Source organism: Panthera tigris, chromosome B3 (assembly GCF_018350195.1).
Source record: "Panthera tigris isolate Pti1 chromosome B3, P.tigris_Pti1_mat1.1, whole genome shotgun sequence".
In the NCBI taxonomy this organism is placed as follows: Eukaryota; Metazoa; Chordata; class Mammalia; order Carnivora; family Felidae; genus Panthera; species Panthera tigris.
Window position 1 is genome coordinate 133758089 of NC_056665.1, and position 15814 is coordinate 133773902.

At 50.5% G+C, this 15814-nt stretch overlaps 1 protein-coding gene across 1 annotated transcript in view; it reads right to left on the reverse strand.

The window, feature by feature from the left end:
- CCDC88C (coiled-coil domain containing 88C) overlaps window positions 1-15814 on the reverse strand; it is a 133191-nt gene that overhangs the window by 3009 nt on the left and 114368 nt on the right. Inside the window, exons 25-29 of the mRNA XM_042990385.1 lie at window positions 14714-14952; window positions 9714-9902; window positions 7009-7074; window positions 4006-4074; window positions 2860-3149 (exon numbers count right to left, since the gene is read on the reverse strand). Coding sequence (XP_042846319.1) covers window positions 2860-3149; window positions 4006-4074; window positions 7009-7074; window positions 9714-9902; window positions 14714-14952 — 853 coding nt within the window. The remainder of the gene's footprint in view (window positions 1-2859; window positions 3150-4005; window positions 4075-7008; window positions 7075-9713; window positions 9903-14713; window positions 14953-15814) is intronic.

The window sequence follows — 15814 nt, forward strand, 5'->3', positions numbered from 1 at the left end:
ACTGGTGTCCTCTCGCCACCACTGTGTAGGCAAACAGAGTCACCAGAGGCCCAGGTCTATGATGCCGCTCAGTAACTTCAGCCTCCTGTCAGCACCTCATGGCCTGGAGGAGCCAAGTGGAGGTTCCTCCTCGGGCTGATGGACACTGCAAAACCAGGCAAGGAAGTGCATTCACGTGGCCGGTGGGAGTCAGGCACTGAGGGCTGAGGCAGTCTGACCCTAGCCTGCTGTGAGCTGTTGGGGGGTGGGGGGAGCCAGTCTGCAGGACGGGGCAGCAGCTCAGAAGCCATCTGTACCTGCCAACAAACTGCTGGCCCATGGAAACATCTGGATGCTCAACTTGACAGAGCCAAAACCTACTGTTTTATGCTAGTTTGGAGCCACAGATCTCAGTTGAGCACGCGCTAAGATCTTCAGTCATTAGCAGGGATAGGAACCATTTATCGAGTGCTTCCTGAGTGCCAGACACTGTGCTAGGAACCACAGGTTAACCACCAAGAAAACCCAAACCTCCCTGAACTCTTGAAAGAGCAACGCTGCAAGGCTGTTTAAGGCTGGATTAAAACAATCTTCGATAGGAAAGGAAGTTGAAGCCCCAGGGGTCTAACAGGTCCCACACCCGGAGAGCACAGACCAGGATTAACACCTACTGCTGGCTGACCCCAGCTGCTGCCTACACATGGTTAATCCTGTGATGCGCACCTGCATGGGGCCACCCTCTCTGGCCACCCAGGGAGCCCATTTTGAGACACTCCCTTGCCGGCATCAGGGAGGTGAAAGCACGGACGGGCACACTGTGACTTCTCCGGACTGGTCGAGGGAGGGTGGGAGAGGTCAGGTGCACGGGTTGGGCAGGGGTTGTGCACCCTAGGCAGGCAGAGAGGTGAGGGTGGCTCTCCAGGGCCAAACATCGGCTTCCAACACGGACTTTGCAGTAAGATAATTTTGGGGTTGTTTAGGCTGAAAAGGGACAGGTGATGATATGGAGCGTGAGGAACAGGGACTACCAGGGACAGGTCTGAACTAAGGGGGGAGTGGCCCTGCCCCTTGAACAGGACCCACCCCCCGAAATCTGCAAAAGGAAAGGAAACTCACTGCGGTAGGTACATAGTCAGAAAGGGTCGAGAAGGAAAGTCTTCCAATTTGCAGGCACCCCTGCTTTCTGGACCATTCTCACTTATTCCACCGGGTAAGTGGAATCCGGCTCCTCAGCGTGTGATGCCTGGACACACGCTGACAGCAACAGCATCCTCTGGGAATCCAGTAAACACGCAAATTCTCAGGGACCCCCACCTCAGACCCACGGAGTCAGAAGCTCCAGGGTGCAGCCTGTGTCCTGGCGAGGCCGCCAGGAGAATCTGGGAACCACTTGGCAGACCATAAGCTTCCTGAAAGCAGCAGGGCTTCTGTGTGGTTTCTCCAAGTCCTAGTGCACAGAGCCAGTGCTTGCCGGACAGAAACGTAAATGAAGGGACGGCAGGGGCCATGTTTTCTATTTCCTTCTAGTGCCAACCACAAGACTCGGCACCTAGCAAATCTATGAGAAAAGCTTGCCAATTAATGGTTTGCTCTGATTTTCGAGAGCAGGCACTATGCACACTGTGTAACATGTAGTAGGTGCTCAGTAAGTATCTGCTGAACTAATACTTAGTGTTTCCACCATGGCCTATAAGGTGGGTCATAGAGTTTACCGTGTGGCTAAAAAAGTTCCACTGTTAAGGGGAATGAGACAGAATCATGGAAGCATTAAAAATCCTTACAAGATCTCAGGGCACCTGGGTGGCTCAGTCAGCTGAGAATCTGACTTGATTTCGGCTCAGGTCATGATCTCAGGGTCATGAGATCGAGCCCTGCGTTGGGCTCCATGCTGGGTGTGGAGCCTGCTTCTGATTCTTTCTCCCTCTCCTTCTGCCCCCAACCCACTCATGTGTGCACTCATGCATGCTCAAAAAACAAAAAAACCCTTACAAGATCTCATTTGCAAGAAAGTATACTTTATCTGTTCAGTAACCCAACTGCTTGACTGAAGTCAGGCAGAGTGTGTAAAAGGCACACGTGTAGCTTCAGGAAAGTTAAACAGAGACACTGGCAAGTGACAGAGGAGGGCACCCCAACGCCAGTGATGTCTGGGGGTCAGAGCTGCAGGATGCAGGCCAGCAAACTACAGCTGGAGGTCAATCTCGGTTGGCCACATGTTCTTGTACGGCTTAAGAGCTAAGGAGAGTTTTTACATTTTTAAAATGATTTTTAAAAATTTTTAAAAAGAAAAGCCTTACGTGACACGTGAAAATTAAATGAAATTCAAATGTCAATATCCGTAAGTTTTGTTGGAACACAGCCATGTCCATTCACTGACAGAAGATCTAAGGCTGTGTCCTTACGAAAATGGCAGAGCTGAGAGGCTGCGATAGAGACTGCATGGCCCAGAATGCCTAAGATATCTACTATTGAGCCCTTTACAGAAACAATTTGCCAACCTCTGCTGGTGGAGGCTGGGGAGAAGTGGGTATTCGGGGCTCTGCCACAAAAGCTGCTGAGACCCTAGCCCCACCAAGTTGGGTGCTGGCCATATCCCGAGAGCAGCTCCCAGTGGTGGGCACATCCCATCCCTCTATGCTGGCAGCAACTTCCTGCCTGCTCACTTCACAATGGAGAAAACAGGCTCCGAGGTCTGGGGCCGGCTGCCAGAGCCCAGTGGCTTGCTGACTAGTGGGTGCCCTCCCCCATCCAAGCCAGCTCTCCACCCAGGCCACACCACGCCTGGCCCGTCCCTTTCTGGGACTCTGCTGCCAGGGTCTCAGCCCCCAGTGCCCATGTGGGGAAGACAGGCACTCTGTGTCCAAGCCCCGGGCCACTCACAGGGGTGGGGGAGCGCCGGTTGCTCTCCTCTAGAAACTCCTCCAGGGTGACCATCTCACTGCTTGGCGAGGCAGAGCTGGGCCGTCCCCCAGCGTGAGGCTGGCCCGCGCCCCTCTTCTGGATGCCCTCCTGGGGGAGAGGCCCGTTCCGGGGCGGGGGGCACTCATGGCGGCTGAGGGCGGCGCGTCCCGTGGTGCTGGCGTCCCGTGGCAGAGTGGCCGTGTCCCGGCTGGGGATCAGGTCTTCACTGCTGAAGCTCTCGGACCTTCTGTGGAGCTGGTCAGAGGAACCTGGGAGTGGGGGCGGGGCGGTACAGAGGGACACGCGTCAGTCTCCCTTGCTGTCTCCTCTGCCTCCAGAGGGCTCTGTGCTGCCTCGCAGTCACCGAAAACAGAGAGAGCCCTGCCAGGGCACCCAGGCCACACTTCTCCCAGCTGCAATTCGGATATTAAGGACGTTTTGGAGAGCTTCAGAATTTCACTCTGGCATTTAAAAACGAAACTCCTTGAGATAAAAGCAGAAAGCTTCTGGTAACGTTTAAGTTATTATTTAATATTAGTAGCTGAAGGCACCACACTCAGTAGGTCTCATCCATCCATGTATTAAAGGATTAATCAGCACCTGTTCCACGCTAGGGGTCTTCCAGGGGCTGGTCATGCGCATGAGAAGGGAAAAAAGTTATCTGTGAAAAGTTTCCAGGCTTGGGACAACACACACATTCTTTCCAAATGCTCAGAAATGTTAAGACAGACGATACTGTGCACTATATAACGAAGTTAAAAAAGTACAGAAGAATCAAAGTCATCCCACTATGCTCTCTGGCCACCAGACAGAACTATGGTCAGTACCCCCACGCTACAGATGAAGTAGCTCAGATTCAGAGAACGGGGGGCAGGGGGGCGGGCACCCAGGGCTGGTCTATGGGGATGAAGGGATTCAAACTCAAATCCGCTCAAACGCCCAGGTGTGTGCCTCAAACAGCACGATGTGGACTCCACCGGCAAATGTCCGATGAGGCAGACAACCTGTGAAGATGACCACTTTGTTGTAAAAAAAAAAAAAAAAAAAAAAAAAACAAAACAACACGAGCCCAGAACCAAAGCCCACAATATAACGAAAAGCGTGCGGAAGCCAAGGCTGACCGACCTTTCAGGTTGAGGGGCGAGCTGTCGCTGGATGCATTTCGACTGCTCTCCAAGCTGCCTGGTCGGGACACTGAAAGGAAAGGACACTCCGTGTCAAGGGCCAACGAGCAGGTAAACCCCAGACTGAACCACCTGACCCGAGAAAGGCCGCAGAACAAAGCACGTCCACGCCAAAGTCCAGGCAGAGGCCCTGAGGATGGATGGGTGCCGGGGTTCTCTATGTTTCCCCACTGGGAGCGCCAGAAACTTGCGTGTGAGGCACGGCATCCAGCAAGCGACCCAGAAATGACAGGTAGCGTTGTTTTTATTAGGTCTAGGGCTAGGACTTGAGACAATTTTGTTAACAACACGAATCGCACACGAACGCTAGTCCAGGAAGCAGACCGAAAGAGAAGGGCTGCTCAGGGGAAGCTAACGAGAGGAGAGCGCCCACGCCTATTATTACATAGAGCTTTCTGGAACACATGTGAGACCTGGTGCGGGTAGAGGAGCCAGAAGACAGCGGGGTGCACACGTGTACAAGGGGGTGCGTGCCTGCGCCCAGGGCACCTTCCCTTTGCTGATCCACAGGAGTGAGTGCGGGGACCCTGAGGAGGGGAGGGAGAGTGTGCTTTTGCTTTTCTTGGCTGTTTGTGGCCCTTCAGCTCCTTGCTTCCTCTGCCTCGAATTTCCATCTGCCCCCAAGGGAAAAATTGGCCCTTCCGGTGACAAGGAACTTGGAGACAGCAGCTCTCCTAGCTGCATGAGCCTGCCTGAGTGTGTGCACAAGGGAGCTCAGGGCGGGGAGCAGGGGGAGGCAGGCGGGGGGCGAGCCTGGCTGCAGGTGGGGGTGGCTTCACCGCTGCAAAAGGCAGGCTGGCCCTCCAAGGCCGGCAGACCCCCGCTCTCCTGGTCCACTCTTCCAGGAGCCCTGCCGGCCTGCCCCACACCACTTTGTTTGTCCTGCCGGACCACGAACCCCTGGGGGGACAAGAACTGCCTTTCTGTCATCCCTGCATCTACCTCAGCACGCAGCTGGTGTCGAGCCGAAGGGCACGGAGAAACGAAGACGCGCGGAGGTGCTCTGTTCATTGTGCCCCTGGGGAGAGTTTGCTCTTGCTTTACTGGGTCTATAGGGCGTCCAGTTCCCAAGTGCTGGTGCACTCTGCAAATAGCAGGCATCTGGAAAACTCTTACTAGCAAACAGGGTTTGGGGAGGAGCCAAAAAATCCGCAGTTTTCACGAACAGTGTAAAAGCGGAGTCCCCTCTTTCAGAAGGAAAAATTGAAGAAAATGCACGTCTCTCTTTAAAAAGGAATTAAGTTTTGGGGCGCCTGGGTGCCTCAGTCAGTTGAGCAGCCGACTTCAGCTCAGGTCATAATCTCACAGTTAGTGAGTTCGAATCCTGGGTCGGGCTCTGTGCTGACAACTGTGAGCCTGGAGCGTGCTTCGGATTCTGTGTCCCCACCACCCCCCCCCACCCCCGCCCCTTCCCTGCTCACACTTTGCCTCTCTCAAAAAAAAATAAACATTAAAAAAAAATTATAAAGGAATTAAGTTTCATTCAAAGAAAACCGTGACACAAATCAACAGGGCCCCAAAGCACTTTTGTTTATTCAACCACAGCACTGAAAACTGCTTTTCCTTCCTTCTCCCCTAATAAGAAAAGCTCAAGGAATCAGAGTGCTTAGGAAGAAAACCCCTCGGTTGGTCAGCCGCTGGAGCACCCATCTGGCTCCTCAGTGCCCCTAACAAAGCACCGCGGCCAGTATGTCCAGGTGTGGCACCGCCCCCCTCGGTGCAAAGGCACAAGGGGCCCTCGTGCCAGACTGTTGTGCCACAGAGCATGTCCTTCCACTCATACAGAGCGCCAGCGTCTGTATCTGTATGAACGTCCGCATCGTAAGACACTGAAGACAACGACGGACGGGAGACAACGCTATAGCCCCTACACTTACTGTTGATCACTTCCCAAGTAGCAGAGTTCATGGTGAGCTTTCTGATTTTAAGAATCATTTCCTCACCCTTATAGGATTTTTGTTTTTCAAAACTCACCAAAACCCAAAGCAGCTTTTAAGTTTTGAGAAAGCCGGTATGATTCGCTGTTTCCCTGCTGCAGAAACTTACAATGTCTCTAAATCAAATGGCCAAGGGCTTCATCAGTTCCTAAGACTAGTACAACGTGGAGCTACTGTGGACAACTGAACTCCAAGTGAGGACAGTGAGGGACCTCCTGGCACTCAGTGCTCCCCGTGTGGGTCACCACAATGCCCTGGCAAACCTGAGGGGCACCCCCAAAGCAAGGGCAGTTGGAGCCTGTAGACGCGGGATACTTTAGAAATGGTGACTTCCGGGGCGCCTGGGTGGCTCAGTCAGTTAAGCCTCCAACTTCAGCTCAGGTCATGATCTCGCGGCTCATGAGTTCGAGCCCCGTGTCAGGCTCTGTGCTGATAGCTCAGAGCATGGAGCCTGCTTCGGGTTCTGTGTCTCCCTCTCTCTCTGCCCCTCCCCCACTTGTGCAGTCTCAAAAACAAACATTTAAAAAAAAAAAAAAGAAGTGATGACTTCCCTGTCCCTGGAGGTATGTAAGCAGAAGCCACATGCTCAGGACCCTGGGGAGGGCAGGAAGGAGCCTGGAGGAACTGCGGCCCCTCTCCATCCTCACTTCTACCCATTTTGTATGTCGGACATCCACACAGGACTGAGGTTGAAGGAAAAGTACTGCAGATGAAAATGAGTCTGAGGGGGCGCCTGGGTGGCTCAGTCGGTTAGACAGCCGACTTCGGCTCAGGTCATGATCTCACGGTCCGTGGGTTCGAGCCCCGCGTCAGGCTCTGTGCTGAAAGCTCAGAGCCTGGAGCCTGTTTCGGATTCTGTGTCTCCCTCTCTCTGACCCTCCCCCATTCATGCTCTGTCTCTGTCTCAAAAATAAATAAATGATAAAAAAATAAAAAAAATAAATAAAAAAAGAAAAAGAAAATGAGTCTGAGACCCCAGGCACAAGGACATGATGCTGAGCACTCACCGTACTGCCTGTGGTTGAACTCCAGCTCCAGGGACGGGTCACAGAGGCTGTCATCTGAATTATAGCCTATGGTGACAGTAAGGTCATCAGTTATTAACACAGGAGTTTCTGGAACACTTTGAAAAACTACAGACTCTTATTTAGGAAAAAGTATACTTTTATTTGCCCTTTGACCCAGCAATCCCAATTCAAGGAATCAGCTCTGGAGAAGGGTTGGTTGAAAAGACTGTGTGATATGTGGCCATTTAATACCAATTAAAGTAAGAAAGATCTCCATGATGTATGCCTAGGTGGAAAAAAAGAAATCAAGGTGCCATTTATTTTTGCAGAAAGAAGCACCAGGAATTTCAACGAGTACCGAAGGAAAAAGGGTATCCAGAGAGTGGTTTTGGAATAGAGTTCAGGGGATGGGGGCAGAGAGGGGACCTCGAACACTGAGAATACCTCCTCACATTATTCAGGTTTTTGAATCTATATTATGTATTTTAAACACAGGGTTAATTTATGAAGAAGTCTAAAATTGAAAACAGAACAAACCTCACTGCATGCAATTGTTAACAATCACACAGAGAGAAACATTTATCTGTTTACATTTTGAATGTAAAACTCTATGTGTGCATCCTTAGTGAGATGGAACTTAAAGAGTAAAAGAACTATAAAGAAAATACCGCTTAGTGGATTTACTTTAATAACACTGGCATAACTTTTTAAACCATTTACCACATATTTGGGGGGAAAAAGATAAGTCAATGTTTCAGGAGACCAGATTTCCATGTAAGAAAAGGACAGATATGAAATCAAAGAAGGAAAATCCCTGTAATGTTACATTTGAATCGGAAGTATTGACACAAACTTATAATGTGTCCCATCTTTCTCTACTGAAAGGGCCAGAAGCAATGGCAACTCTGTAGCGCCCAGATCTTGATTATTAAGTTCTGCTCTAGGGGCGTCTGAGTACATCAGTGGGTTGTCCAATTCTTGATTTTAGCTCAGGTCATTGTCTCACAGTCTTGAGATTGAGCCACGCTCAGTGTGGAGCCTGCTTGGGATTCCTTCTCTCTCCCCACCTGCCCTTCTCCCTTGGTTACATATACACGCACTCTCCCCCCAAAAATAACAAAATAAACCGATAAATTCTGTTCTAAAAGGAATCAGATTTACTTAGAGAAATGGCTGACTCTAAGGGGGGGTTTCCACTTGCTATTTGCCCAACGGCAGTCAATACTGAGGAGTGTGAGTACACATTGGCGGGGAAGCGCGTGGCCAGGACTGGGTCTACAGAGGTGACCCACCTTCCTGCAGGCTCCACAGGTGTAGGAATGGCCAGAGAGGTTTCTAGGCTCAGGCTCTGGTTTAGGACTGGGATCCAGACAGGGCCCGCGAATTAGTCTCAAGGGTTGGACCCTGAACCGCACAGGTCGCTGGAAATCCGAGGGGAGATGGAGTCCCGGCTCCTCCCTGAGACCAGGCAGGGCTTCTGTACCCCAGGCCCCGGGAGAACGGGGGGAGACTGCTGACAAGGAGCCTGTCCAGGCTGTCCACCTAGCATGTGACACCATCCCCTTGACCTCCACCAGCATGAGACTACCACTTCCAGTGTCTGGCCAGGAGTAGAGAAGGACCACCTGCTCGCCCTGTGCCCACTCATCTCCCCAGAGGTGTTCATGAGCTGTGAACAAGGTCGTGAAGCTAACCCAGATGCGCCTTGAGGGTGGGGACCCTGTGTGCTTTGCCTGTCAAACCAAGGTTCTGCACAGCCAGGTGGTATGGTGGTGGGGTGGTGGTATAACAGTAATCCTTCCCAGTTCTCTCCAATTTCCAACACCCCACAGGCACCCCTTCCAGCTGTTGCTTCAGATATTTTCATCTCTCTAAACTGTAAGCAGGATGTCTTTTTCAGTCTTAAGCTTTATCTTCCTGTTTGTAGATTTTAGATTTCCAAGTGCTTTTCCCCCCAACTGCTCTCTTTTACAGCATCCTGTTCTTGTTTCATGGGTAAAACCACCTCACTTATCTCGGACTCTATTAATGACAGGCATTTCAAAGCTGTCACCTCTGTGCTGTTTACTCTGTGGCCTCGTATGGGTTTTGGTCGCCCTGGCCAGAGGCTCTCTTCAGGTGTCCAGGGATCCCTGAACTTCCCTAGGCCTCACTTGGCAAGATATGACTGAGCTGTTCTGGTGGGAATTTCTCAAGCTTATCAGACAGGTCGAAGAACATTTTAATCTCACGTCCAGAGGTGTGGACACATATGGCTCCTGGCACCCAGGGAGAAGTTCAGTTTGTAAGCCCCTCCCCAAATCCCCTTGTCCTCAGTTTAGGAGACCCACTCTCTAATCTACTGAGTGGACCTCCAGTTCAGAGACACGCTCGTGTTTCCTCCATAGAGAATAAACCTCCAAACTCCCACCACGGTGGAGTGAGGGTGTTGCCTGCATTTAGCCCAAACTCCAGTTCACCTCCCTTCTGGAGCTACTGGGTGCCACCACTTCCTGAAAAGTGCTGGTGAGAGCGGCTTAGGATCGGGCCTCTGGATGGTGAAGTTGTCTGCCCTGAGTCACCCGGCTGGTAGGCAGAATCCATGCCTTTGTGATTTCAAAGCTTGCCTACAGCTTACCTGCTCTGCTTACCACCTCATAGCCTGGGGTCTTTCGGAAGGACCCTGGGCGCTTATCCCTCTTATTCTGGAGGGGCCCACAACTCACCTTTGGTGCGGCCTGGGTGCCGGGAGATGGGGGTGGAGCTGGAAGGGGTTGTAGTGATGGCTGAGGTTGAACAGGTCCGGGAGCTCAGCTCCGAGGGCCAGGGTTTCACGGCCAGGTCGGCGGAGGCATCTGTGCGGTCAAGGCTGCCTCTGTGCGGGGACCCTTGCTTTGGTTTTAGGTCCCCAGGGCCTGGGGCAGAGAAGGACATTGAGAAATGGGGCTGCAAAAGCCCGTGCGAAGGCTGGGCTGCCACACTGAGGTCTAGAAGCAGGGACACCAGGGCACACGGACCACAACAAGACAGAAGCTGGGCTGCAGTTTCAACAAGAGGGCGCAGGCTGCAGGCCTGTGTTGGGAGGCCCAGAGAGGCCGGCCCTGGCTCTACAGATGGATCCTACTGCAAGCCCTGAAAAGCCGGGAGAAGATAAAGAACTCAAGACGATCGGATCGACACACTGTTGCTACAGGTCCCACATACGAACTACGGGGTACACCTGCTGTATGTAACTCCAATGACTGATCTAAAAAGATCCTCATAACTTCTGCTCAAGATCACTCAAGGCCTGCAGCCAAGGTTCCAAAGGCCCAGGATGTGCATCCTGCCAGCTGGCTTCACTGAGGATTTGAAGAAGATGTTCACTGTCACGCTGACAATTTAAGAATTCTTAATTTCTGTTAAGAGTGACTTTTACCTTGCATCTTGTGCTTTTCTGCAATCGCTGAATTTTCTACCACGAACACATACTCTTATTATAAAACAAAATCTATGTAAAAATATTAAAAAAGAAAAAAAAACCCAACTCATTCCAACTACCTAACAGTAGGAAAGGAGATGGGCTCTCTAAATGGAAGGTAACACGAGTGCCGTTGGAACTACTAGGAGCAGGAGGACGTCACCATGTCCCAACCCAGGAACCCCGTGGCTGGGGACCCAGAGCCAGGGCCCTTCCGTGGACCTGACCCCACCGGCCCCTCAGCCACTCGAAGTCTGGGTTCGCTGGGAAGTTTTCAGTGCCCAAATCTTACAACTTGAAACCAAGGCAAAATTTGGATTCTGAAAGATACCCTTGATGAGAAGCAAGATTCAAGTCTGGTGGAATGAGTCGGGACAGGCATCCAACAGGTGCGGTTAAAATGAGGAGCGGAGGGGAGGTGGAGATGAGCAGACAGCACGAATGGCAGAGAGACAGGGCGATTCCAATGGCATGCTGGCGAGACAGAGTCCTGGGGGACCAGGAGCACGGTGGCCCGGGGTCCCCAAGGCGGAGCGTGCGAGATGAAGTCAGTGCCACTTTGAACGACTTCAACAGCTTAGTAGGTATGTATGTACTTTTATGGTTACCTTGTTTTTATGCTGATACCGGTTTTCCACAGACAGTACTGATAATAATCTTTCCTTTTAAAAATAAATTTAAGTAGCAACGCTGAGTCAGTTCAAGGGAAAACACGGAAGTAATCATACAGGTGATAAAAAAAAAAAAAAAAATGTGGCAGAACTCAAGAAGACCACACAGGAATGACGGAAGACAGCAAACAGTGCAGTAGCTAAAGGCCTCTATCGACCAGCATCCCCCCGCTCTGGGCATGACTGGTGTGCTGATGGTCTTTCTGTCCGCTACCATTTTGGCTTCCACATCCAAGAGGTCAGAGAGCTACCACACAGTCATAAAACTTCATTCTGGGCTGCCCTCTGGCTTGGCAACATCGATCCAATTATACAAAATGCTTGAATGGAGCAGTAAATCCTTCAAAACATAGAGAACATCTAAAAAGGGCCTTGTCAGCAAAAGCCAACAATTCGGTGCTCTGACAAAGGAAAGGGCAGCGGTTTTAAATTTAGCTGCTTAAAAATAAGTCTTAAAAAAAAAAATCTCACTTGACAGAGGCCGTATACTTTAGGAAGCAAAGCGACAACCGACCAGTCCTGCTTTACACACGGGCATGACATAAGCCTGCAGGTGCGAGAGAGGGGAAGGCAGCCCACGGCCACCAGACTTACTTATTAGCATGGACATCCTGGCCCAAGGACCTGTGCACGGATGTCCCGAGGCTCCCCTAAAACTGTGCTGCGCTGGAGAAATGGTCCAGAGGGTGTGACAACTCATCTTCTCTTTTGAAATCAGAATCCACGCTGGCTACTTTAAGTTTGGCTTGAACTGGGGTTGGGAAGGAGGGGTCCACTATGGGTCATCTGGCCTTTAGGTACTTTTTGTTTGTTTCTTTTTTGGTTTTGTTTGAATTTCAGAAATGAAGGAGGATTACGTGATGAAGACACATGATACAGGAAAAGGATTAGAAATCTCCAATTTCTGAAAAAGGGACAGGCTCATTAGGAGAGGATGGGATGTCAGAGGAAGACCAGAACCGCAGGCGTTTAGACAGAGTTGGGTGGGCCGTTGGAGACTTGTCTTTGTCCTTGCTTTTGCTTCTCAAAAAGGGACTCTTTTTGCGCTGAGTTGCTAAATTGTTATTCCCCGCAATACCCAAGAGAGGAAGAAAAGAAAAAAAAAAACAAGTAAATCAAATGAGTAACAACAAATGACTCTAAATAAGCTAAATGTAGTCAGGAAATCAGAATCCTGTCCAACCCAGGAAAGACAGAAACAATACCCATGACAAGCCCAGAACCAGGACTCCGTGAATCATTTATGCTCTGAGTCAATTTAATTTCACCGGCATCTTTGTGCCAATGCTTCACTCTGCACGTGAGGAGAACTATATACTGCTCAAGGAGCCAATGGCTGAGACATATTTCAATTTCAAAGTGTTAAATTATTAAATAAGGATGTTTGTTAATTTAGGACCCGGCTTCTCTTACTCGTCCATTTTAATGACAGGCCCCCTGATGATGTGGTGCTCACTCTACTCCTGTTCCTGTTCAAAGGCCTTGGAAACCGCTAATGGTCTGTTTCTGGCCTGGTGTCATGAACAGTCTACCCTCAAGTATTCACCAGTAACTCTGTATATCTACAATAACCTCTTTTGGCAGTATATGTTTAAAAACAATGAAAATATCACTTTTTATACCAAACCCCCTGTCAAGAATTATTTCCCTTTCGATCTCCCGCACAACCTCTACCCCAATCCCACACTTCTTGGCCTTTAGAGTCTTGTCAGAGCAGACACTCAAGTCTTACTTTCTGAACACGTCCTATATTGACACAGCTGATTTAACCAATTTCTCATTTAGGATTAAAGCAATATGGGATCCTCGGTTATTTCTTCCTCCACAGCGCCACCTGGTGGCCAGAATAAGGGACCTCAGGTTCTGCCACACTTTAGTTCAGCATCTTCGGGGACCCAAAGGGCTTTAACTGCACACAGTGGTCAAGAACTCCAGCTCGCACCCCGACAGACGTGGATCCCAGTTCTACCACTGGTTACACTGGCAAGGATTTAATTTCACCAAGCCTCACTTTCTCAGCTCTGAGGAGGGATGATTAATCGTGCCTGCCGGACGTGGCAGTTAGGACTCAAGGAGACAGGTAAAGCATGTAAATTAGCTACAGGGATGCCGAGCCCAGAGGAAGCACCCCACACATGGCTGCCACTATGAATAATTTTCCCTGACCTGCTTGTTCATGGATCAGCTCAACGGTCTGGACCAGCCAAGCACTTTTTCCTCTCAAAGTTTTCCTAGCTCATTAGACAGATGGTAGTTCACTAAGTCAATTACAGAATAATAGAAGTGGAGGGGATAAACGTCAACAGCTTTAAATGGCCAACATGAAAACGGGAGGCAACAGGGCTCCTCTAGAAACCAAGGTTAGGCTTCCTTATCTCTTAGCTGCACGTGAGCGTTTCACCGAATCTGATCTGTAAAGAAGGGGAGGGAGGCAAACATTCGTCGCCAATGTGTGCGCGTGTGCACGTTTTTTCTGCATTCAAAAGTGACACAACAGGACCTCGCATGGTGAATGTACCCCCCCAAAAGGTTTGTGCACGTGCCACACTCAAGAGGCAGCTTGTCTCTGCCAGCCGTCAGCAGCCAGGGGCACAAAGGTCTCAGGCCTGGTCTTCAGACAGTCTTATGGTCTTGCATAAACACTTACATTACTAGCAAGGTTTATGGGTAAGTAATCTTTAATCACCACTTAAAAGTAAACTTGAAAATATAACAACGTTTCATGGCCACTGCCGTGTTTGGTTGATTCTAAGACACGCATTTCTCCCCATTCCTTCCCATCTCTGAAATCAGGACACAGCTCCGATGGTGTCTGAAAGTCACCGCTGGCCAGGGGGTACCTCTGATAAAACGGTCACTGCCACCGCCAATTTATTTTGCTCCTGTTTTCCGTTTACGTCTGGGCACAGCAACCTAAGTCTTTGGAAGAGCTCTCCAACAAGAGTATAACAAACTTTCTGAGTGGTAAGGCACTGCCTCTTCTCATTGCCAGTCTTCCTTCCCGGGTGGCATATTAACTAATTATGCAGTGCAGAGCTGACAGAGTCTTAGATGTGATGAAACATAGCATATACAACTAGAACTCCATTTCAGAACCTCTGGCAAACTCCAAATGACAGGTCTAAGTAAAAGGGTAAGCTGTGCCCCATGGCTGGTAGGACTCAGGGACTTTACTGAAGATCTAGTGTGCACACAGAACACGTTAAATGCACTTGGGATTTCCCTACAGGAACAGCTCACACTAAATCTTTGACATGTACAACCCCAAAACATACTACCGAGCCTGTCTCTACAGCGCCTGCATAAGTATCTCTCTGGATGTCAGACCCCCTACCCCAGCGTACCTGCTGGGCGATAGTTCTCATTCTAAAATAACAAAACTGTCATGGGACGAAGCTGCTGACGTGGATGTGTATTTTCTACCTGGTTGCTAACATATGCGAAGAGGCAGATGTGTGCGTATGAGGCACACCCTCTCCATGGCCCTCCACACATGCGTGCACATCCATGCACCGTCTCTCATTCCACCCTCGAGGCTCGGCCCTTCGGAGCGTCCCCTCCAGAGCCTGGCCGCAGCCTGGTCGGCCACTCGTACCTTTCCCCACAGGCCCGTTGAGGGGGTCCTGCTCTTCCACACAGTTGGAGCCAGGCGGGGCCGTCTCGGGGTTGTCTGGCTGCAACCGGAGGGGCTGGGAGGCAGATGGCGTCGTCGGGTCTGGGGACTCCAGCTGCCAGGGAGGGCTGTCTGCGGTTGACTTCAGTCGTTCTCTGGAACCCTCCTTCTTTGGTTTGATGAGTTTGACTAAGGCTTTGGCTCCAATCCAGTGGTTTTTCCTAGTTACGAGCAGATTGTAAGAAGGACAAGGCCAACCCGCACTGTCCCTCCAGCAGGTCACAGGGTGGGGGGCCCTGATGGGAGCTGGACTTTCCATAAGCCTGGAAGCCATTGATTTGGGGTTCAGAATGGTGGTGCTCTTCATCACCATAATCATTGGATTTGGGGCCCAGGGATGGTAGAAATGTGTGTTGTGGCAGAAATCCACACTAGCCTCTTGGGAAAACAGACTTCAAACACGGCCACTGACTCTTGGTTATCTGTGTGAAACCAAGTGGTGCTGTGCTAACCGCATCTGTGTTCGCTGGCAATTTTTCTGTCAAAATGCCATTCTGGAACAGAGTCATGGACCTCTTCATTTTCTGTTAAAGTTAATAGTGAGTGAGGTGAGTGGACATTCTTCTCCCAGTCCCTGGCACAGAGGAATATGGGAGAGCAGGAGGCAGGTAGAGTAGGCCGTTTAAATTAAAACCAGTGAATTTTAAGAGTAAACGACAGAGTAGCAGCTAAATGGAAATGGGAGCATCCTGATATAACAAAAAAACTGACTCTGAAACTAGATAGCACTGTGTCTACACAAACTACTCGGTTCCTCATCTGGGCCTCCATTTCTCTGTCAGAGAGAAGGGTGAGAATAAGGTTCTGAAATTCTGTGGTTCACCAGAGGAGCCTTGAGGCTTCATGGTGATTCTGACTTTGAGGCTGGGCTGGGACAGGACACGGGAGGGCTGGCTCAGGGGTCAATCCTGATGGATGATGCCGGCCCTGCTGGGAGACTGAGCGGGCCCCACAGCCAGGGGGCTGCTGCTCCCTGGAGAAAGAAATGTGTTTGTGAACCTGCCCTGGGGTTCAGGGAGCCCA